The 24,590-nt window shown below is 38.7% G+C and overlaps 3 protein-coding genes across 6 annotated transcripts in view; 1 reads left to right on the plus strand and 2 right to left on the minus strand.

Annotated features, from left to right (window-relative positions):
- LOC146481979 (RAC-gamma serine/threonine-protein kinase-like) overlaps window positions 1-1,696 on the minus strand; it is a 32,580-nt gene extending 30,884 nt beyond the window's left edge. The window contains exon 1 of the mRNA XM_085108106.1: window positions 1,579-1,696. The gene's annotated coding sequence lies outside the window, so the exon portion shown is untranslated. The remainder of the gene's footprint in view (window positions 1-1,578) is intronic.
- Window positions 1,697-3,730: 2,034 nt separating this feature from the next.
- On the minus strand, window positions 3,731-4,824 carry LOC146481981 (RWD domain-containing protein 2A-like). The gene has a single exon (XM_085108117.1). The coding sequence runs from the start codon at window positions 4,675-4,677 to the stop codon at window positions 3,751-3,753; it is 927 nt and encodes a 308-aa protein (XP_084964243.1). The 5' UTR covers window positions 4,678-4,824; the 3' UTR covers window positions 3,731-3,750.
- The window catches only part of LOC146481982 (1-phosphatidylinositol 3-phosphate 5-kinase-like), a 99,148-nt gene continuing 79,328 nt past the window's right edge, over window positions 4,771-24,590 (plus strand). For all 4 annotated transcript variants that reach the window (XR_014864377.1, XR_014864378.1, XM_085108060.1 and 1 more), the window contains exons 1-17: window positions 4,771-5,257; window positions 5,505-5,694; window positions 7,161-7,513; window positions 8,620-8,771; window positions 10,992-11,112; window positions 13,393-13,620; window positions 14,521-14,554; window positions 14,672-14,769; window positions 16,048-16,373; window positions 17,211-17,325; window positions 18,424-18,621; window positions 19,609-19,794; window positions 20,291-20,410; window positions 21,272-22,210; window positions 22,797-22,900; window positions 23,708-23,779; window positions 24,325-24,496. Coding sequence is in view for 2 of the 4 variants with exons in the window: in XM_085108060.1 (XP_084964186.1) it covers window positions 4,904-5,257; window positions 5,505-5,694; window positions 7,161-7,513; window positions 8,620-8,771; window positions 10,992-11,112; window positions 13,393-13,620; window positions 14,521-14,554; window positions 14,672-14,769; window positions 16,048-16,373; window positions 17,211-17,325; window positions 18,424-18,621; window positions 19,609-19,794; window positions 20,291-20,410; window positions 21,272-22,210; window positions 22,797-22,900; window positions 23,708-23,779; window positions 24,325-24,496 (3,762 nt within the window). In the remaining 2 variants the exon portion in view is untranslated. The remainder of the gene's footprint in view (window positions 5,258-5,504; window positions 5,695-7,160; window positions 7,514-8,619; window positions 8,772-10,991; window positions 11,113-13,392; window positions 13,621-14,520; window positions 14,555-14,671; window positions 14,770-16,047; window positions 16,374-17,210; window positions 17,326-18,423; window positions 18,622-19,608; window positions 19,795-20,290; window positions 20,411-21,271; window positions 22,211-22,796; window positions 22,901-23,707; window positions 23,780-24,324; window positions 24,497-24,590) is intronic.

Genomic DNA, 24,590 nt, shown 5'->3' on the forward strand with positions numbered 1-24,590 from the left:
TATGCTGTGGTGGTTCTAACATCTGAAATCCTAAAGTGTGACCATTTAGTTGAAAGTACTGAGCAATATGTTTCTGTGGGGGTGAAATTCCTCTGTGTGACCTTTTAAATAAAAGCTATTGAAAGTACTTTCAAAAGGTGCTGTTTTAAATGCTGTGCAATGTCACTTAAACTTTTAATTAAGGAGTCTGTGAATAAAGCAATATTGTTGCCCATAAATTAATTTACAAGAAGGAAATTGAGCTCAACTTAAAGGTGGTTTAGTTCACTTAAAAGTAACACTAGATGCTCAGATCTACCAGCATTATAGAAGTTTTGTTCTTGAGAATTACACTACCGGGCCGGTGTTAACATTTACTTTTTAAACAGACACGTTATATTTTTTCTATTATTAAAACCAATCACAGTTCAACGAGCTAGTCTGAGGTACACAAATTGTTTTCAAGTTGGGTCAGTCTGTTCTTTTTTAAATCTTTTAGTTTTTGTAAAACCGATCTACATACATGTACAAGTCCTCACTTGACGACAAAACTAGTTATAATATAATGTAGATGTACAGCTTGTTATTACCGTATGTAAATGTATAAAACCAAAACCAAGCTTACCGTAAAAAACAAACAACTTGAAATGACAACAAAGGAATATTTTTTCTGACGTTTTGCAATATTAGACAAGTGGAATAAAAATGAAGCTAACTCGACAACAGAGTAGAGCATTCTTTACTTAAACTAATGGATATTTTCCTTTTTAATGTTTATTTTTTAAAGTAGACTGTCTTGATGTTGTTAGAAGACACGCTATATTGGTTCTCGAACCCTAAATCAGCTCAAGTTAAATATCGTTACAGAGCAGAGTCTTGGAACCCACAGATAATATTAGCTTATGAGATGTCGTGATAATTCATATTCGATCTGAGCTTCCTGGTGAGATCGCGATATTCCGAAAGAAACAGTACGAGACAATATGCAGCCAAATATAAAAGCGTAAGACTTACTGAAAATATGTCTTCAATTGAAAGCGACTATTCTTGGTACAAAGCAATTGAACTGTAATACAATAAGCTCATGGATTTCGCGCTTCAGCTTAAATATATATAGCGCTAATGCCCCAACTTTTATGGGTAGACAAGTGTTTAAAGAAAATAATGAGACCTAGAATTCTCCAGATAAAGTTAACCGCTAAATGAAAAACGAACTGTAAAATCCATCCGGATACACAAGTGAAGACTGACTCAGTATGAGCGAACAAAGCCATTTTCGCAGCGCTCAAACGGAAGCCTTACTGAAATCGACAAGAGAATTTGAAAACTTGAACTCTAGTTTAGCGTAATCGAAATAATTCGACAAATTAACGCCAACGCATGAACACTTTGATATCGAACAAATGAACAACGGGCGATTACAACGCATTCCTGTACATAAAGTGAACAAGGAACTTAGAATTGCTCGGTGGAAAATTTGCTTTCGTGCTCACGGCAACGCGCGAATACATTTCCGCACGCATTGCTTTCTGTATGATCTGCCCTAAAACCTATTGAAATTTACAGGTGAAACATACAAGAAGAATCGTAATAGCCCACCTGTTTGTTGTCCCCGGAGATCTAAACAATATCGGAAAGTCAAAGCACCGTCTTGATGGTCTGAAGCGAAAGCGAAGAGGCACTCGACCACTTTAGTGCCCAGTCCCTTCATAGTATTTGCATTCATCCAGTCACGCAACAGTGATTGTGTTCTGTGACATTTCAGATCCGACGGGAAAAGGGAGCCCCGCCCACATTTCTAACGAAAACCGTATATAAAGTTGCCAACAACGTGAAGAAAGTACAAGAGGAAAAAACATTGCACTGTTTGCTAACATGGAGTATGTATAGTATATGGTTTGCTATAATGAAGTGTGTACTTTCAAAACACTGAAAATTTTACTATGTCCCTCCACCCCCTGTTTACACAGGGGTCAAATTTTTTATGAAGTTCTGTGTCGTCACAGGTTTTAAAAGTCTAGGATTACCGGCCCAGGTTGGGGGCCCAATTTTTTTTTCTGGGTGTGGAAGACCCTGGGAACGAGGTTGCTGTAATTTAGGATGGTGAGGGGGGCAAGAAAAGTTTAAGTAAATAATGACAGACAGGGTCCCCCATTTTTCTCGCTTCCCACCCCTGATTACACCTGTTAGGCAGGCTATGTTGTGTACAAAAATAGCAAAAGCGCAAGGTGGAAGAGTTTCCAAGATAGGAGCAGGAAGCAAGAAGTTCATCTTCCCCCCACTTTAATACTGCACCACTAATTTCATGCCTCTAACTTTTTGAAGGGGCACTAAGCCATTATACAAATCAAACCACTACCATGTTTTGCTCGATCTGATGACAGTTATGCCTGTAAGCTTGCCTAGTTCCTGTTCTGGGGGGGGGGGGGAGATACTCCCATAATTTTTAGCTGGGGGTGTGCCGCTGGGACTCTGAGAACCTTAACCTATGCTAGACCATGTTAACATTAATTTTGCAACCCTATTCTAGAGTAAACACCGAAAATCCCTACCTTATGGTAGACCTATTTCCAGACTTGCTATTTCCCGAAACTTGATCACTATTACAGTCTAAGATACACACCAGTGCTTATCAATGCTTTCTTTCTTATTAATGATAACAGGACTGCGTAAGTTTGTCGTACTGCCCGCCATACCTATTTTTAAATGTCATTTACTGGGAAACTTTCTCAGACTTAATTCTTCAAGCAACTGATTAGTTTCTCAGAAAGTGATACCCTATTCTTGACCAACTCTCTGATTTCTATATCGTACTCGAGAGTAAACTCGCTGAAAACCATACCCTTCACAGCAGCACATACTTACATAGCTCAAATATGGGAGTATCCCCCTCCCAAGGGTTCCTGTACGACTTTCTTCCAGATCTACATAATAATTATGACCAATTATTGGTCAATTCATTTTGGTTAGATATCCCAGCTAAACAGCCCATTAAGTTATCTAAAATGTATTATCTGAGATGAAAGACAGAAGCCCAGGAAGGCTATGGTCGAAAACTGAGCTCAGTGAGAACCCAACTGATCCAAATTGGCTCTAATTTGATAAAAAGAGTCACTATAAGATAATAAACAAAGTTCCATGTCTACTTTAATTTTATCTTGAGGCTTAAATTTGAAGAATAAAATTAATATCGGCCTCTGACTTTTCCTAATCTCAGCTAATTAAAATGGAAGTACAGTCGAACCTCTTTATTACAGACACCAAGGGGACAGGGATAAGTGTCCGCATTATAGAGGTGTCCATTTTAGAGAGGTAAGCTTTATATGGATTTCGGTCTCTCAGGGACCAAGTGAACTGTCCGTAATAGAGAGGTGTCTGTATTATAGAGGTGTCCGTAAGGAGAGGTTCCACGTACCAGGTAAGTCAAAGGTTAATTCTTTAATTAAATATGGACCTATGACTCTAACCTCACAAATAATTTATTTGCATGGCAAACTAAAACTTATTCGGAACAATTTGGATTTCACTGCCAAATTTCCAATTAGCACAGTTTTTGACGGTCCAAGCAAGTCATGGTTGCTTACTAGAGTGGTCACCTACAAGAGCTTTTAACAACAGAGTTTGTGATATGATAAATAAATATTGAAATGGGGTTTCACAATGGTGGTTGTAACTAAAACTGGTCACTTACAAGAGGGTTGCAAGGAGAGCTATGACCGTTGTTTACACATTTATGAAACGCACACTTCACTTTCTTCCATAACACAGCTTTTAATTGTCGAAATTAGATTTACCTTCTATACCAAATAAAACCTGAAAGATATAACCCAATTCATGTTGTTCTAAATAATGAAGAAACTGGCCCATATCCATGTGATTTTCTCTAGTACCGTGAACTTCAAAAAAAAGTTCATCAAAGCCAGAAAATTTTCTCTGATCATCAATGCTTTTGGTTGGCATTCCTTTCTCTCGGTGTCTGCAAGTAATTTTCTTCCAGTTAAGTCGACGCAAACGGCTAAAGTACTCTTCAACATTGCATTCATTGCCCTCCAAACAAACAACCCCTGGCTTGCCTGGAAGGCAAAAACCAGTGAGGTTATAGTCTGAAGCCCATTGAAGAATATCCTTCCTTTTTGTTTTGCTGTAAATGTGATGCATATATAACCACATTCTTAAGAAGATTCCATTCTTTTTATTTCTATTCTCATTTTCCTGTTGTTTACTGTCTTTTGTAGGTATCCTTTTTGAATGACTTCTTATAATGTACATTCCTCCATTTTCTTGAATCCACTGAATAGCAGGCAAGGTGCAAAGCTCTCCACTTTCAAGCATCGAGATGTGTGAATTTAAACTCTCATTTAGTTCCCTCTGGGTGTCTCTATCCAGACTCTGAGATCTGGCAAAGAACTCTGGTTTACTATTAGGGTATTCCTGAGGAAAATAACATGATAAACCTATAGTGTTCTGTTTCTCAGAATTCCCTTCGCCATTTATATCAACTTGTAATGTCAAGGAAAAATTAAGACCAGTTGGCTTTTCATCTGTCTTCTCAGAACAAAATTCCTGTACATCTGCGAGAACTTGTTCATCCACTTTAAACTCCTCTTCTTCAGGATACATAGATCGAAGCATTTCAACCTCAGAGAGCTGCAATTCTAGATTTTCGCGTAAGGGATTCAGTGCCACGTTGGTCGCCATCTTTCTTGATACACTCTGTTTCAATTACGTGACAACCCTTTTACTTTCGCGGTAGCGGTTGTGACTGCAGGCCCAAAACAATGTTTTCGTCGAAAGACATGAGTTTATGAAGGCGATTCCTCTCTTAAAAATCATTTTAACCTTGATTTTTCGAGGTGAAATGCGGAGAAATATAACAGAAGAGATTTTCATGTGGTCTAGAATCTAGGTTCCCTAAAAAGCAGACATGGATTCGGAGGACGAAATCAGCTTGACGTCGTTTCGTCCGCTCAGTCCAGACACATCTAAATCAAGCTTTTCTTTAGCGCGATTCTTTCAACGAAAGAGGCCAGAAGCTCGAGTGGAAGTCAAAGTTGACAGCTCAAAGAAGCACCGCTCTGTCAGTCCGCTAGTCAGCCCTCGAAGTTCTCCTCAGATGCAGAGGCGAGCCTCCTCGCCTCTCTTAGGAGCGCGCAAGATCAGCGCTCATGGACACAGTGCGGTGGTTGGAGGTAGAGGGAGACGGCCTACTCCTGCAGGTTATCGTAACGTACACGCTGTCTTGGGTCGTCTGAATGCCGCTGCAGATGGACGAGGACAGGTAAGGTTAAATGTTATATTAAAGAAGCCTGTTGATGTGATGTATGCTGTAGAGACGCCCTCCCCCATCCCCCTGGTTTTCAAAAACTTGCCATCTTTAGGGATTATGCAGATAAAAAGTGGAATGTTTCTGAACTGAATAACAGTCTTGCATATTGCAGATCAGAATATAACCTTACTTGCAGACATAACCTGAAAAAATAAAACTAACCAAACACTTCAGTCTAAACAAAATTAAATTATTTCAGCTTCGACAAGAGTACAAAGAAAGCAATTTTAAGCAGTATTGGATGCCAGACGAGAACTGTAAGGAGTGCTATGAATGTGAAGAGAAGTTCAACACCTTCCGTCGGAGGCACCACTGTCGTCTTTGTGGCCAGATATTTTGTTACAGATGTTGTTACCAGGAAATTCCTGGACAGCTTATGGGTTATACAGGTGAGAAGAAGTCAGCCCTCTTTCACGCTATTTATTTCTTTGCCTGGGCTTTTTTTTAAGTTCATGTTCTTTGGAGGAGACCAGGGGTGCTTACCATTTTCGGCATAAATACGAAATGATTTAGCTTGTCTTAACAGAAGATGGATAACATGCAAATGTATGAACATAAGCTGTAAATCTCAAAAGGAGTAATAAAAATGAATCACTTTGACGAGAAGCCCATAATTTCAGAAGAACTCCTAATGGAATGATGCATACCACTTGATTTTCCGACTGGAATTTCCAGGTTCTACGTGTTAATGATAAGCACCCCCTGGTACAGATTCTGTCTCCTCTCGCCATAGCTTTAAGAACATTTAAACAAGAACATTGAATCAACTTGGAGGGAGCATAGTACATCTAAATCTTTTTCATTTGTGGCCTGCCATCTTGAATCCACCACCACTTTATTTATGATTTCACCCAGGACTGAAAAGTTAGAGCCATCTTGCATGCATAAGAAACAGCACCACAGGAAAGTACTGCTCAGTAGCTTTCATTTGAATGGTCACACTTGAGGATTTCATCCACAGACTGAAAAGTTAGGACCATCTTGCATTGCATAATAAACAGCACCACAGGAAAGTACTGCTCAGTAGCTTTGATTTGAATGGTCACACATAAGGTTTTTGTCGTGGACTCAAAGGTTAGGACCACCTTAAGAATGTAAACATAAACATAATTTGAGAATGATGTATTATTCAGTAATGACACAGGCAAACTCGGAAAAAGAAATTCCGAGTGCTCTTATCAGGAGTCGAACCTAAGACCTTCCGATTACTAGTTCGGATGCTCTTCCACTGAGCTCCAGGAGACTTGCGGGAGCTAAGGCCATTAAACTAGGTTCATGGGACAAACATCCTGCATACCGCTAGCATTGGAATGTCAATGAGTGGCATATGCACAATGATAGGAAATGTGATGTAATATTTTAAGCCTGGTGAACAAATGAGAATGATGTGCATATTATTCAGCAATGACACGGGCAAACTCAGAAAATGAAATTCCGAGTGCTCCTATCAGGAGTCGAACCTAAGACCTTCCGATTAAACATAATTTGTTTACCCATGGACTACCAGCTCTAGAAGCTCGTTTGTGCGTTCCGGGTCAAATTGGAAGTTGGATATGTTGGTTTTTGTGGAAAAAGGAAAACAAAAGAATGTGGAGAAAAAGCCCTTTGAGCACGGAAGAGAACCAACAATAAACTCAACCCACAAATAGGTGTCAATGCCAGGAATTGAACCTGGGCCACATTGGTGGGAGGCCAGTGCTCTCACCACCGTGCAATCCCTGTGCCCTAGTAATCAGACTGCACTGCCACACTGCTAAATATTAAGTTTCTCTTGAATTTCAAAGATATTGGCAGGCTAATTAGTAATAATGTAAATAAATGTGTTAGACATCTCGTTATATCTTTTGACTGGCAGGATTTTTGCGGGTGTGCACCTACTGTCACAAGGTTGTCCAGCGATATACCCAGTCATCAGCTGACTTAAACATGGTTAGGAACCTAGAACAGTTGCAGGCCGACCTAAGTGGTTTCACTACAGATCCAGATATTAGTGCCACCACCAGTGGCAATCTGCCACACTCTAAAAGCTACCCATTTGATTTTGATGAGGAGGAGAATTTCTATGTACAACCATCCTTGAGAAAACACAGCAACAGTACAAGTATAAACACAATGACCTCTCAGAAGGAAAGGCCCTCACCTCTGTCAGGGCGGAGGCCATTTGATGCATTTGGAGTTTGTGCAGCTGAAGCTGACATGTTGAAACAGGTTTGTAACAGTAGTATTTTGAGCTTTAAAGGGGAAGTGTCATGGGGTTTTTGACCTCTTTTGTTAAAAATGGTGAAATAAGACCTTCACTTTGCTACAAAATAATTCTAGTTCTAACAACGAGAGGAGAGAAATCAACTCAATTCTTGACAGGAACAACTCATGATCTGTTCTAGCGCAATTTGGAAACAAAAATGCGAGAACTTGAAAAACATTAGCCTAACATTTTTCAAGTTTCAATCCATTCCGACCTACTCTGTCTCTGACCAGAGGCACCAATCGACTTTTTCATTGCACTGGGGTGATAATTTATAACAAAAGTAGGCAATTTTTTTTTGTTTCTGTTGTCAGACAAACACTTTTGGGTTTTGAAATGACATCAAATTTTCCTGATACTTTCCCTTTAAGGTTGATTTCTATATGATGGCTAATGATCACTGTTAAGATAAGTTCTCCTTGAATTTGTGGGCATTTCAGTCAGACGGACTGAGAATAAGACAATTCATACAGTGTGCAAATAACCAGTGTCTGTAAAGCGAGGTTAACTTAGTGTGAGAGTGTGTCACTCAGGTCACAGAAAAGTGTCCGTTGTCCATATTAACCATTGTCTGTATTAAGCGGGCTAATGTACACGTAAGAGAAAATATCTGAGCTTTTTGACGGGACAAACACAACTGTCCGTAATAAGCGGGGATCCATAAAGCAGGGTTCCAATTCAGATTGGTGTGAGTTCAAATCTTGGTGACTGCTGAAATAAATATTCTTGATTCCATTATGTCAATTTGATGTTGCTTGGGGTTGGGTGGGTGGGGGGGGGGGGGCATGCACAGATGCACTTTTCACGATCAAGGGGGGAGGTTAATCTGAGATGTAGGGAAGGGAGGGTAGAGTACTTAATTGGTGGGGTTTATTTTGCTGTTAACTGTGCAGCCTAATTTTTCAAGCTGTTTTTACTGCTAAACCCAGCCAATTTTGAAAATGAAAAATTCCCTCTGTTAATAAGTCGATATAGAGCCCCCAAATAAGTCCTATGAATAGACATAAATTTGGAATTTTACAGGAGAGTATTTTTATTAAACCAGTTTTTTTGTTGTTGTTGTTGTCAGGATTCTTTCCGTGAATTGTGGAATCAAATCATGTCTCCAAGGTCTGGATTGGAACTTCAGAGCCATCGATTTCGCTTGAGGACCTATCTGAATTGTCTTGTTGGGAGTGAGTTAGTTGACTGGCTGCTCATGTATGAGAAAACATCCACAAGGTACAAAGTTACATGATTGTTCAAATTAAATTCTGTTAAATTCTGGACCCTTCAATTGATAAATTTGAAGCTAGGGGCATAGTGCACTGTGCAAACAATGTTTTCACACGGGTGGAGTCCATGGGGTTTCACTTTAACCAATGAATTGTGGCTTAAGGAAGTGGGGTACTCCTTGGAGTCTTTGGTGGTGGTCTGCCACCCAGTTTTCTGAATCATGACCCTACACAGACGCTCTTTGGGGTCTGCATGACAAGCCCAAAGAGCGTCTGTCGTAGGAGGCTAGCCCTATGTCAGACCTCACCAAAATATGTCATTTTCCTTAGCCCGTTTTCAGACGTGGTCTCTGAAATCCATACCCATTTTCAAACTTGGCCAGGGATTGGGTTTTGGTTGCACTTTCTGTGTATTGCTGAAAAATTGATCTTTATCATGTCAGTTGAATGGCTTGGGGCATAAACAACTTAAAGTGCTTTTTAGATTTCCTTTTGTTGCTTTAGGCCAGGTTCACCAGACTTTTTGTGTGTGGCCTCCAATTCCTTCAGGGAACATTGCCTTGATGATTTATCGAATGTTTGGTTTTATCAACAGAGTTGATAAGGTAATGGCTGTGACGTTTCGAACGTAAGCCCTTTGTCAGAGCGAATCAATCTGACGAAGGGTTAACACTCGAAACGTTACTGCACTCATATATGCTGGCAAAAAATTACCTTTAAGTTACCAACTATGTTGATAGAACTTAACATTTGTTACTACTCCCCACCAACACTGCACCACAGTTTCTTTAGAAACCAGCTAACCCCCTTAGCTATTTGATGTTTTATCCGCTGTTTTGTGCATCTGTTTGTGAAAAAAAAAATTGAAACTTGCAACATCTCCTGGAGGAGTTCAAGGCCACATTCAAAAAATCCAGTAAATCGTAGCTAAAACAATGAAAAGTGATCTGAAAAATGACATAGGTCACTTATGCCCCAAGCTCTTCTTTATTGTATCTTTTGGTTTCTCTCTCATTTTTTTTTTTTTTTTTTTGGCTTTGTTATATTTGCTTATATGCTCGATCATAATTCCCTAATAAACCATACTTGAATTCAGACCAAGATGTTTAAAATCTATATCAGTTTTCAGAGCAAAACTGATCAAAAACCACACCCTTCAGGGCAGCACTTCTAGCTTTTACAAGGGTATACACCCATCCCCGGCCACCCCTAACCCTGGGTTACAAATCAATTACTTTGTTTCAAGTTAGTATAATATACGGGGAAATCTTAAATAATTGCTTGAACCTTCTCAATAACTTAAACCAAGTACACTTTCCCATGCATTGCTCTAACAGGATTTAACATTAATGGTATCTTAAGTTTTAAAATTGTGATGAGTTTTGGTTTGCTCTGGACTGTTCCAGTTATTGATTGCAATATTTATTGTCTTGATGTTTCTCAGTAACTACTTGTTTTTCTAAGCTATTCACTCCTTTTGTGGGTTGATTTAAAGCCATTAAATTCGTTGACAGTTAGTGAGCTTAGGAACTTGTGCCTAGATGGGAGGTTGGGCCTAAAGTGTGGAAAAACAGTGACTTACCAGGCACACACAAGGCTTAAGTAGACCCCCTTAAAACTCCTCCAAAGCCACCCCCCATCACATACTCTAATACAATGAAACCTTGTTTTAGTGAACATCTAATGTAACAAAGTCCTCAGTTTAATTAACAATAATTATCTTGCATTCTCAATAACCACATAACTAGAGGTTTGGACAACAAGTTTATTGAATCAGGTTTGAGTGCTGTACACTGAGTAGGGGTCATGACGTCGTAGCTGAATCAATAGACTCCCTTGGGAGAGAGGGTTGGGTTGATAGCTTGCCCTATGAAATGAGCTTATGACTGACTGATCAACGAAGTGCTTGTTCATATAAGCTTTAGTGACGTCATATGATCTACACCTAATTAGCAAGAATCACTTAACGTAATCATTGTAATCATTATTGCTCTATTCCACAAGCGTGCATTGGATATGAGAGGATAGATATCCAACTCGGCATGTAGCACCCAGTTGGCTATAATCATGTCATATTCAACAAGCATGAGTCATACTGTCTTGTACGACAGAACAAAATTTAAGCATGGATGGCTCTTCTTTCTGTTTTTGTTTTGTTTTGTTTTTTTTTTCTGTAGTCCGTCACTACTGCAAATAGATGACCTTTTTTTATGTGTTTGTTTTACAGGAACCAGGCTGTGATGATAGGCCAAGGTTTGCTGGACTCTGGTTGGTTGGAGCCTGTACCAAACACCCGTGATGGTGGAGCTGTATTCAAAGATGAATATATTCTCTACCAGCCAGGAGTGGTAATGAGCATTTATTTGTAGCAGTATCTCTGAAACTTTTGCCAATTAAAAAACTAATTTTCTCTTCTAGGATTGTTCCATGGTTGACAATCCAGTCACATGCTGTTTTGGATACAGTCAAACCTGTATATAATGGCCCTGTATTAAGCGGCCACCCTCTATTAAGCGGCCAGTTTTTAAAGTCCCGATTGTTTGCTCGTACAAACGCTGTATTTGTTACCTGTATTAGGCGGCCACCTCCATTAAGCGGCCGCGGCCACCCTGTAGCAGTCCTATGTTTGTCTTCCTTTGTTAGTTTTACCTGTATTAAGCGGCCACCCTTGAATGGAAACTTAGCTATATGTTACTTTATGCGGTATTTTATTGTGTTTAACAATGCAATCCAGCATCACTATAAAGAAATAACATGTACAAAGCCACTGTAAGCTGACACTCGGCCGTTTAATATTTATAGTTAACGTTTTTCAGATGTCCGCAATGTGCTGAAGAACAGTACCATATCACGAACGCTAAAAAAAGTTTGTTTTGAATATGCTTCACTCTTTAGCAAGAAATTCCTCTTTAATTAACTTGTTCTTCAGCCATGTGACATTGAACATTGAGTGTAACAACCATGAAATGACGGAATGAGATATTTTGTTGTGAACTGTAAGTCATAGAAATAGAGCACTGTATACCGTAGGAGAGTAGAGGACAATTTATTGTATAGTACTTTTACACAATGTTACGTATATTATATCGTTAAGTTGCAAGTTGGCACTGAACTTTGTTTAAAGTGTTGATCACTTGAAAGAGTGGTGATTGTCCTATTGTTTCCTTGCATTAAGTGTTTTTGTATGATACGCCATTAAAATTGACATTAGACCACGCCCAGTGAGTATTTTTAGTGATGCTGTATTAAGTGGCCAGTTACTCAAGTCCCGAGGGTGGCCGTTATATCCAGGTTCGACTGTAGTTGAACTGCCTCTTTTCAGATTTTTAAACCCATATGGCAGATAAATATTCTGTTGTAATGTAACCCCATTTCAGACACTCTGTGATAACTATATAAATGTAAAAACTTTTTTTTAAAAGAAATGGACAGGGAAATCTCAAGGCGTTGACCATGGTCCCTTTCTCTATCAACGTAACTGTTGAAAGACAGGTTTCCACATTTCAAAGTGGTCTGAATTGTTCATTACCCTCATTCCTCTATTTCTTTCATAGCCATTTGATTCTCTCGTGAACCTTTCCGTACCGCAAACCTCTTTTGAATCTCACCAGTTGAACTGGAACTGTGGTATACAAAATCTCTCTCTTCTTTTCCCACCATTTCTCAGCTGAAGGATAGTTTCCTGGTTCAAGGATTTCATTTGTTAGTCTGACTTTGTCCACTCCGTGTTTCTCTGATGCACATGTATTTGTTGTGGTTCAAATTTATCCTTGGTTTAAATTTTTCATGTATCTTCCCATGGTTCTTGGGTATGGTAATGTATAATAATGAGTTTGAAACAATGGAAAACATACTTTAAACCAACAATAAAATTGAACCATAGCATAATTATGCAACACTGTGGTAGTCACAAGTGTTCTTGTACATGTCACATTCATTCCTTTTTTCGTTGAGTGGTTTCTGACATGCATGCATGATGTCTTTTACTCTTCTACCTGGTTTGAATCAATGTTACACAAAAAGTGTTGATCAGCAATTCTCTTTACTTGCTCAGACACCCCTCTTTGGTATAGCTGAGAAACAACCCTACAGTTCCCTTGTTATTCTCCTGCCTTCATTTTATCTTCCTGGTGTGTCCTCTCTTCCATGAATCTTCTCACTGTCCCCCTGAAATCACAATGCGTCCTGGACATTGGGTAGTTCTTCTTCAAAAATGGTTAGTGTTTTTAAATGGAGTGGCCTAATGAATTCTTTCACGAAACATTGCCCCAATGTTTTAGTCACTGCTTTGCACTTTATTTGAAATAAAAACCTATGATTCTGGGCAAAATTTCCATTTCTTTCACAAAACGAGGTGCAAAGCAGTGGACAAAACATTGGAGCAATGTCTTGTGAAGGAATTCAAGGCCACATGCAAAAATTCTAGTGAATCTGACCTAAAACAGCAAAAAGCGAACTGAAATGCATTTAGGTTGGTTATGCTCTCAGCCCTTCCATTGTTCCATTGTAATAATATTGCTATTACCATGTCATAGTTCATGCTCACATTCTGAGTTGTACTCCACTCGGACAAGTTTATCTCTAGTATTGATTTTCTTTCTGGTATTTTATTTGTGAAACTCAAACAGGCTGCACGAGAGGTACAGAGTGCTGGAGCGGTTACAAAGAAATCATCATTATTCTGGCCAGAGTTGGACAAACCTGCTGACAAAAATGAGTCACCAAGTGAAAGTTATGAGAGCAATGAAACTGCTGATGATGACAATGATGACACGGTACCTCACTGGTTCCGGCAGCTGGATCAGCACAGCCCTGAACAAGCTGTTGAGGAGTTTGATGCTAGTAACAACCATGAGGTTGGATATTTGTCTGTCTTTAATCCTTTCATTTATAACTGTATCAGGGCTGTCAACCTCCCACGTCTTCAAATATGGAGAATATAACTTCCCAGACAGCATCAACAAAGCTCCTTACAGGGGCGTGCCATCAAGGATAAATTCACAGCTTCAGTGGGAGGGCGGGGGGTGGGGGTGGGGATTAACTCTTTTACAACGATAAACATTTGAGATTTTATTCTCGGCAAGTCAAGTCTACAACAAATGGTACACTTCGGCAATTTTCCGCGAGATTACATACATAAATCTGGAGACAGGGAGATACTGTTCAAAATCTGGAGTCTCCCGGATTATCCAGGAGAGTTGACAGCCCTGCTGCATGGAATTACAAGATTTCATCCAAAACTTTATTTTGAGAATTGTTTTAAACGATTCAGCACCACAGGAAAGTATGTCTCATTAGCTTTCATTTGAGTGATTTAAATCCTTGAATTCAAATGGGAGAATCACTTTGTACAGCATAATAAGCAGTAAGGGAGAAATCTTGCTTGCTTCCCTTCCCCTCTCCCTTGCCATCTTGCTTCCTTCCTTTCTTCCTTCCTTCCATCCCTTCCTCCTGCCTTTCCTCCATGTGTGTTTCCTTCCTTCCTTGTGTGTCCTCTTTCTTCCTTTCCTACCTCCTTCATCTTTTTCCCTTCCATCCTTTCCTCACTCCCTCCCTCCCTCCTTTCTTTCCTCCTTCCTTGCTTTGTTCCTTTCTCCTTCACTCCTTCCTCTCTTCCTTCTTCTTTCCTTCCTTCCTGTCTTTGTTGTATGGTCCTAACCAAAATGTTATAATCAGGTTTGGCCTATTCAAGTTCTGGATGCAATACCATGATAACTATTTATCGCTCTTACTAATATTCTGATCTTTAATTTTAGGTCTCTGGGAAATTCAACAACCTAAAAGCAACAGGTAAAACTATGGTTCTCTTTCACTCTGTATTTTCATAAACATTATTAATTTTTTTGTCTTCTTTTTGTCAATCACGAATAACGCAATAATATTGTTTTTATTTTGTGATCTTGTAAGGACCAAAGCTTTTGGATCTGGATTTGATGAATGGCCTTGCCTCTGAGGAAGGAGACAGTGAATTGTCATTGAAGGTTGATTTACAACATTTTGGAGAGGTAATTAGAATATGAAAATTAATTATAAAATTCAATATTTCCCAGTAAAATTTTTCGTGCTGTTATATTGACCTGACAAAGTTTTTAATAATTCTTTTTCATATCTTTTTGACAACTTTGTGATGGCTTCCTATTCTACTGGCTATTTCAAAACTGCAAATTTTTATTTTCTTTGTCCTGGATAAACCCTTTAAGGACGGTGCCTACTATTGTTACTGCACATATGTTCTGCGCATCGCGAGATACTCGGGTTTCCTATGGGTGGTGCCTGCTAATACAGGAATTTTTTTGCGCGGTTTAAAACTACACGGAGAAAGCAGAACTTACCAAATGCTTTTGGTATCTAAAAAAAATTGGGGGTAACCATGCATTTTTCAGAGATAACTAAGCTTCAATTTAGGAAAAAATCCCATACATTGCTTTATATTTTGGCGCTTTTTAGAAATATTGTTGCTTAATTTTCTCTGAAAAATGCGTGGTTACCCCCAATTTTCTTTTTGGATTCCAATAGCCCTTGCTGAGATCTGCTTTTCCCGTATAGTCATAAACCGCACAAAAATACTTCGATATTAGTAGGCACCGTTCTTAAGTCCTAACAGTGATCAACATCAAATTTCTCCTTGTAATTAAATTAATATCAATGCTTATTCAGCCCCTGAGGTCATGAGAATTACAGATATGATCAGCCAAGGTGAATTTTCGTGATAGTTTGATAACTTAGAACACCCAGTACTTTTATAAGAAAAGTATGGGGACAAGATAGGAGTATTTGTTCTTTGATATTAGGGGTTAAAGGATTAATTACCTTAATCTGCAACAAAGGAAAATAAGAATTGAATTGATTTGTAAAATTTCGAGCAACAACACAAATTTATATGATCATTTTAAGCATTCAAATTCTTTTATCAGCTCTAAAACAACTAAAGAAATTGCTTTTATTGTGCCTTACAACAACATACAGACACAACCCAACTAACAATTTGCATATTTTACCACTGCCAATCATAATTATGGCAACAACCAGCTGACTGCAAAAATAAAGAAACCAACAAAGTGGATTGAAATCTGCTAATCACAGCGTACAAACATGACCTTATGACTCCATTGAGCCAAACGTTATTGTTTTCTAAGAGGTCTGCTGCACTGATTGACGGCAGTGAAAAATGTAATCATGGTTCATTGAATCTTGAACTTCAGAGTCTGTATGTTATTGAAAGGTGCAACTGTAATGATTTTTTTGTTCATAGTTTCTAGTGATGATGTGATCTTGTTTTGCAGCCTGGGAAACTTGCCAGAATGTCAACCCCAGATGCAAACGGTGAAAGCAGCAGCTCTACACTGTCCCTAATAACAGATGCTCCCCCACCCCCACTGGAACAGTATGTGTATAATGAAGGGTACCCCTACACCTCCCTGAGACCAAGCACTAAGAAGACTAACGAGGGGGCATCAGTTCAAGCACTAAGTGCCAGCAACACTGCTGATGAGATCTTCAGTGGTGCTTTGATGGCCAAGAAGATTGGTGTTGACAGGTCACCGTATGCTTCTGATTTGGGTGAACTGAGGGACGATAATGGCGAAAGATTAGCCATGGAACGACTCAGGTGAGCGAAATCCTTCTTTGTGTTAACTTTATAGTTTTGGACTGATGTTCATTTTCCCAATAATCGAACAGCTTTGGCTATAAAGGCAGTTGCCAAGATTGTTGAAGAATGTATGTAACTGGAGTTAACAATTTATTCATAAGGACTAAAACTTGAAGAATCCAAAAATGACAAGAATATGATAAAATTAGCAAAATTATGGAAGGGTGGGTTTTGTTTTTTTAATTTTTTTGTATTTTTATTTTTCCTTCACTTCCTGTTAAAATGATTATTAGAACACTTTATAACTTACAATAACAATATAGAAATGGAGAAGGGCAACTTATGGTAATACAATGTCTAATTATTTATAATGAATTAGATGACATTAAATTTTGAACCACAACATATACTAACTAATATAACTGAATGTTGGGAGATGTTGCTGGCCCAGATTAAACTTAAATAGTGAACCTATATTTATATGAAAATCCTGACTATCCAGCCCTTGTATTTTTATTTTGACCTTGACAATTAAGCCTGTCCTTTCCTCTATCTCAAACTTAAAACTTTGTATTTGAAGATGACTGTGCCATTGTGTGATTCATCTGTGGTTGCAGAGCTGGCTAGCAGTCCCAATCTGGAAGCACAGCGTGTAGCACAGTTTAGGCATTCAATGGAACTGTCTGTTAGTAACATCAGTCTGGAGAAAACCCTCTGTGATGCTGCTTGTGGGTGGCCATGAGTCTCTGATGACGGCTGCTAATTGGCCTTCATGAGAGCCAACCTATAATATTAATTTTGTTAGGAGAACAAAGCTTTGCTGAGCATGATGTTCGGCAATTTATTTTCTTTCAGGGCTGCACATGCGTACCATCTGAACACTCTGCTAGAGCAACTGTTGAAGGATGCTGGTCTGTCAGTTGATTGGAAAGACACCATTTTACCACTTGTAAAGAAAGTTAGTGAGCAGGTACAACTTACATAAAAACAAGGATTAGTATTTAAAAAAAAACGTTTTTGGCAAACCTTTGTAGAAGTACCAACACAATGTCCTGCTATAAATTCATAGTAATTATAAATTGTGAACGTAAGCCATCCTCTCCTGTTTTAACCTGTGAGCTTAGTGTTTGAAACTGTTTTCATTGTCATACTCAACCAATTTTAGGAAAGCAAATTCCCCCAAGAAATAAGTTCTTGCTGAAAGCAAACCCTCCCAAAAATAAGCTTCTAAAGAAGTCCTTGAGTGGAATAGAGCCTGGAACTTATATTTATAATTAAATTTTACGCTAAAGGTTCATTAGTTTAGCATGTAATTTTCAAACTAAGATTAATTTTCTGAAGGAAAAAAATGTGTTGTAACCCCTAGGTTTCTTTTTAGGTTCAACAGTCCTTGTTAAGAGCTACTTTTTCCACATAGTTATAAACAGTGTAAAAATAATTCTGTATTAGGAGTCACACTGCCTTTAAGGCAAATTCAGATGGTACGATGTTTGCCTATGACTGTCTTATATTTGCAAATTCTATAGTGCACTGTTCGCCTTGTGCAAAATATTGCGTACAAGGCTTGTCATTCAGCACTGACTGTCCCTATGATTGACATAATGTTTCGAAATCCTATGATATTTTTTGTGCTATGCATGGCAACCTGAAACAATTTGTGTTATAGGCTTGTCAGCATGTCATGTGTACAAACATGTATTGTACCATCTACAGTCAACTCTTACCTTGTGGACACCTTGCTATTATGGACACCTTGATAATATGGACAGTAGCTAAATCCCCGGTAAACATAAATTACAAATGTTTGAGTGAAATATTAAGGGCACTAACTTGCAGTCTCAAGAGTGTCCGTAATAATGGGAGTTGACTGTAATTTTCAGCACAAAATGGGGCAATCAAATATTGTGGCCTGGCCACATCACCAGATACCCATGGAATCTTCAGTTGAGTGCCCTCTCATCCCCCCCCCCCCCCTCCCCCTTGTTCGTAATTGGCTCAACACAGTATATGTATGCAACTGTCTGATTATGATTCAGATCAAACATTCATCTATCCAATCACCATTCAGGTCAGTCCTGATGTTCGAAAAGATGACGACATGGACATCTGTGAATATGTGAAGTTCAAGAAGATCCCAGGTGGAAGCAAAAGCGACTGTGAAATGATCAGTGGTGTTGTGTTCACCAAGAATATTGCCAACAAGAAGATGGCGAGTGTGCTGAGTCACCCCAAGATACTGGTGCTAAGCTGTGCTATTGATTATCAGGCAAGTCATTATAAGATGTTTGCTTTCTGATGCTCTTTTTGTCTGTGTGTGAGAGAGTTTGTCTGTAGACTCCTTATGGCAGTTGTTGTAAATGAGCCCACCCATGCACCCATCTATCCTAACTGTTTTCATAGCATGGTGTAGCACCCTTATTTGTGCATGTAGACATTGTATTTGAATATGGATGCGGGTTGTCTCTCTTCATCAAGGTGCATAAATGGGTGGGGGCCGGGGGGGGCAGATTCAACCCTGTGTTTGACTACTAAGCATACAATCGGTAGGGGGGGGGGGTGGTAGTAATACTCCTAGTCACTTCAGCTGGGTATCCTGTGATGGACTAGCATCCCATCCAGGGGGAGTAGTAATTCTCCTAGTCCCTTCATGCTGGGTATCCTGAGATGGACTAGCATCCCATCCAGGGGGAGTAGTAATACTCCTAGTCCCTTTATGCTGGGTATCCTGAGATGGACTAGCATCCCATTCAGGGCCCGGTTGTTCGAAAGCTGATTAACGCTAATCCCCTGATTAAAAGTTAACCGAGGTTTTCATTTCACTCGTTAAAAATTTCTTAGAAAGCTAATTTTAAGCTAATGGCAAAGAAAAGGCCAAGCCAAAACTGAAAGACAAAAACCTTTTCGAAAAATCTTTAATGACTAGTCATTAAAATCGAATCAAAGTTCACGTTAACCCAGGATTAGCTTAATCGAGCTTTGAACAACTGGGCCCAGGGGAGAGTAGCAAGTACTCCTAGTCATTTGATGCTGCAAGTCCTGTGATGGACTGGCACCCCATCCAGGTGGAGTAGAATACAATACTTTATGTTGGGTATCCCATGCAGTTGTTTCATGTTCAGGAAAGCTACATGTTGTAAGCAAAGAACACTTGTATTTCATGGGATCAAAATTTCATTTCAATACTTGTTATTTACCAATTAAATCAAAAATTTTATAGATGGGCTTCTTATTCTTACTATTTCTTTTCTTGCAGCGAAATGAGAACCGTCTGGCTTCTCTTGATCCACTTGTTCTCCAAGAATTTGAGTTTTTGAAGAACTTTGTTGCCAGAGTAGTTTCTTTACGACCAAACATTTTGTTGGTGGAGAAAACTGTTTCACGGCTTGCACAGGACATGCTGCTACAACATGGAATCACTCTAGTCCTGAATGTAAAACCAGTAAGTCAAGATATTTGATTATAGGAAAGTAATTATTGTAAATGATTCAAGGGCCAAATTTAGCCTCAAGTAATTTGTTTTCTGTTAGAATTTTAGCCGATTTAATGCTATTAAACTATAATTTACAATTCACAATTTATTCAAATAATCTAAAAAAGAAAATCATTTGTAGATGAAGTCTCTATGATTAAAATGAGCAGTAGAGGCTGATGTTGCCACAAAATTAAAATCGTTGAATGCAGTTAAGTTACAGCGTTTTTGTCCAATATCCTTAATAGCGATATCCAACTCTAGTGATCATGGCGTTCCACAAAGCTGAACCTCTATAGGAGGCCGAGTGTTGCATAAATCAGGTGTTAAAACGTGGTTTCACCAACATGTCTGATGCTCGGAGAGAAGGTCCATCAGCCCTTCTGACTAGAATATCCTTACCCTCACATAAAAAGATATGGGTAGCTTGTTATGAAATGCTTACCATAAGAAAATTCTTTTGTAGAGAGTGATTGAGCGTATTGCCAGGTGCACACGAGCAGATGTCCTCTGCTCCATGGAGCAGCTGAGTCGACCACAGCTGGGGTCATGTCAATCATTTAAAGTCCAGAGATACTCTCTTAAGGTACTACTACATACTATACACTTACCCATGGTCATGCTGTTTAACAAGGCAGTGATATTAAACTTTCAAAGTGTGAAAATGCGGAGATGCAGAGATTATTTTTAATTCATTTCTGGAAAGATTGAGATCTCAGGGAAGAAAACTTAGTCTAATTCTGTTTGTGGGAATTGGCATTTGATTCTACCTGATTTTCAGTTAAAATTGATAAAAGTTGATCTTCAGAGTCAAGTAGATATTATGTTATTAGAAGATGGTATCTGCATTAGGGATTTCTCACACCCACTCTATTTTTTATTTTTTATTTTATTTTATTTTTCTTGTCTGTATTCAGTCCTTGGTGCAGGCAATATGCAAACTTACAAAATTGTTTTCCCCCAGTTAATGGCGCTGCATTAAACCTCTGCAAGCATGTTCTTACTAATCTGACATTTAGGTTGCATTTGATTGACCTTATTTTGGAATAAGAATAAGTGGAATAGCTGTTAACTTTCTCTTTTTAAGTAATTCGTGAAGCCATTTCTGTAAACATTTACTGACACATGATAATTTAAGAGCCGTTTCGTACTCCAGTAACTCCTTAAACCTCTTATGAGAGATTTTTTGTCATTGTTGTATTCCTATTCTGGAATAGGGTCAATCGAACACACTGTTAGTTTTTGGTTTCAGTTTAAGTTATGGGTGGGGTGGGTAGACAGAACTGGTAAGGGACACAACGCCCCCTTGTCTGTTTACCTGCCATTGGCAAATTTGTAAATATATAAAGAAATAAATCACTCTAGACCAACTGAAATATTAAAAATAAGAAACTGTTCATGAAGCATCACTTTATGAATGCAGTTATTTCTACTTCATGTTTGTTAGAATGGAGAGTCCAAGACACTAATGTTCATTGAAGGCTGTCCAGCTGATCTTGGCTGCACTGTGAATCTGAGAGGAGGAAACAGTTTTGTGCTAGCTAAAGTGAAGCGTATTTTCCAGCACATGGTGTATGTTGCCTACAGTTTAAGACTTGAACTTCACTTTCTCATGGATGAGTTTGCTATGCCCCCAGATACAAGCCATTTGATGGAGGACAGAGAAATCGCTGCCAGAAATTTCGAAGAGAAAATGAAAGTAACTGAAACAGAGAATGGCAAGGAAAAGAGGAACACTGAAATTTCTGAGCAAGACTCTAGCAAAGGATCAGAAGGTGATGAAAAGATGGATACCGAAACTTCTCAACAAGATTCCAGCAAAGGATCTGAATTATTCCAGGCAGCATTGAAAAGCACCGTTTTACCTAGTTCTCCATTTCTTGACTACCCTCTTCCATATTTGCTGACAGAAGCAGGGAGAAACTTCGCTCTGAGATCAACATTGCCTGCGGATATCTACTGGTCTGCGCGCATTGATCCAAAAAACAACCCACACCAGTTGAAAGAGGAAGATCTGGAGGAGTTTGATTTCTCCAATCCTCATCAACGACGCCTCAGCAAACTTGTGTGCTTGTTAGAACCTCATCCTTTAACATTAGCTTCATTAACTATGGGGCGTGATGATCCGTTTTTCCAAGTGCTGCTTGCAGATTTCAGAGCCCAAGGGGGACAGATTCAGTTGACAAGAAAAGGTGAGACTGTGTCCAGAGTGCAGTGTGGATGGCTAGAAGGTGATACCAAGACAATGATTAGTCAGAAGAAGGAAGGCGCGACTGCTCAGGAATGCAATAACACTGTGAGAAATGTGTCAGAAAAGTCTAAAGAAGCAGTAGAGGGGAAGAAGAACGAGCCTGCAGCGACAAACACTCAACATGTAAACAGAAAGGTAAGAAGAATTAAGTGGCTGAGTGCACTTCACTCTTAACGGGGTTTTTGCTATCAACCCTACAAACTTTTTGCGTTTAAGTGCAATGGGATTTCAACTTTCAAAGTCATTTAACTTTCAGCTGTTGAAATGCCACTGTCGGACTTTAAACCACTTCCTCTCATAGCTCTTGCTTTATGATTGAAGCCGTCAGACTGTGTGGAAAAAAATTTCAAAAGTATTTTGTGTGTGTGATACACCCTTGATTACAAGCAATCAAATAAAACTCAAAACATCGTAGCCTTTAACACATTCCAGAGAAAAGCTACATTATGCAATAACGACTGCACTTAAACTTCTTTTTTCTGTATTATTTTGGTTGTATAAAAAACACCTTCCATAGGGTAAATGAGGAAAACCAACTAGTGCTATGTAAATGCAGGGGGAATTTTTAAGAAAGCTGAAAAAAAAGAAAGAAAGAAAAGAAAACAGTTTCATTGCATCTTGATGACAAACAGGTGTTGCTAAGGAACGCATAGTATCCATATACCAGAAGTTGTGCTTTTTAACTTTATAATTTCATTGTTATAACAATTTTGTTTTGCAGCAAGTTGATTGTTTAGACCCATATGCTCATCAAAGAATTGCTGTGCTGTTTATTAGTTACTCAAATGAGTCAAACAACTCACCCCGGCCATGTATCAGTCCATGGTGAGTGTTGAAAATAGCAAAATTAATCCTTTAACCCCCTAATATCAAATAACAAATTCTCCTATCCTGTCCCCATACTTGTCTTATAAAAGTACTGGGAAGAAGGTATTAAAATATTAAGAAAACTCACCTTGGATGATCATATCCATACTTCTCATGACCTCAGGGGGTGAATAAGCATTGATATCACAAGGAGAAATTTGATGCTTCCAGTATGGACATGTGCCTAGTTCATGATACACCATGTCATTAATTCCATTCTTCCTTTACCTCTGTTGCAGAGGTTTGTTTCCAGATTACTAAAATTTGAACAGTTGATTTTGCATTTGTTTGCCATCATATGCATATGACTGCTCAAAAACAGAATTTAGTTTCCACTCATGTCACTTTGTGAAAGTCAGTTGAGGGTTACCTGCAGCCTAAATAATGTTGAATAAACTGTTAAAAATAACACAAATATTCAGTGAAGAACACTAAAGGATTGTAAAAGCTCAAGGCAGATAAAATAATTATTATAGTTGCTACAGAGCAATATATCTTATCAAACATCCTTTATAGACAGCAAAAATCAATCTCCTTTAATTAATTTCTTGTTCTCTTGTTATAATGTACTATTATAAATTTCTGTTAACTGGTTATTTTCGTGAAGCACTGCTTCTCTACAATCTTTCTCATTTTAATGTTTGTCTTGTGTTATGGGATAAACCCCAATTTCTGAGGGATTCTGTTTTGACAAAGAAGTGAATGAGGTTTATCCACTTCAGGACACTTCACTAAGCATTAAAATATCTTAATAAATCACTCTAGGGCAGTGTTCATGGAGTTTTACGGACGAAATGATATCACTCTTGGTGGCTTCCTGGAGATATACTGTTTCAGGTATGACAAGTTTTAATGATAATGATAATGATGATGATTCTGCTGCTGCTGCTGCTGCTGCTGATGATGATGATGTTAATCCTGCACTGCAGACATAGATTTTCCACAACCTCTATTATCTTGGGAAATATTAGAAGTAAATGCCACCTATGGAAGTATTGGAAGTATTGTACACTTATTGAAAGATGCAAAAGTTATGTTATTATAACCTGATGCAGCAGTACAAGTCTTGACTCTGGTAGTGATAAAAGAGGGAACCAGTCAACCCTTTTTAAAACCCAGGCTAATATCAAAAACCAAATTATCCTATCTTGTCTCCATACTTTTCTTATAAAATTACTTAGAGGAAGTTAAAAATATCAAGAAAATTCACCTTGGGTTGGGTGATCATACCCTTAATTCTCATTACCTTAGGGGTTGAATAACCATTGATATTACAAGGAAAAATTTGATGGCTCTGCCCAGATCGGGTTAGCACTGTGTCAATATTACCCTGAATCAGTGAGGCATTGTCTTGACAGTCTGTGTACTAATATAATTTGCAGACCATCATACATCTGTCCTAATCCAAACTGTGATGTCCCCATGGTTGATCATGTGAGATACTTTGCGCACGGCACAGGCTCTGTGTACATTCACATGAGGAATCTAGAGTCTCCCATCCCAGGATTCCAACACACTATCCTCACGTGGAGCTGGTGCAAGGAATGTAAACAGGTTTGTCTAGTATAAAACCTGTTCATGGATACAGTATTCCTGTTGGCACGGTATTTAAGCAGGCTCACAGTCAGTATAGAGGCAACCTTGTAGA

This window comes from Pavona decussata, unplaced genomic scaffold (genome assembly GCF_977016875.1).
Source record: "Pavona decussata unplaced genomic scaffold, jaPavDecu1.1 SCAFFOLD_48, whole genome shotgun sequence".
Classification (NCBI taxonomy): domain Eukaryota; kingdom Metazoa; phylum Cnidaria; class Anthozoa; order Scleractinia; family Agariciidae; genus Pavona; species Pavona decussata.

Coding starts and splice junctions, on each gene's coding strand:
- LOC146481981 (XM_085108117.1), bottom strand. CDS start 4,677: ATGGCGACCAACGTGGCACTGAATCCCTTACGCGAAAATCTAGAATTG.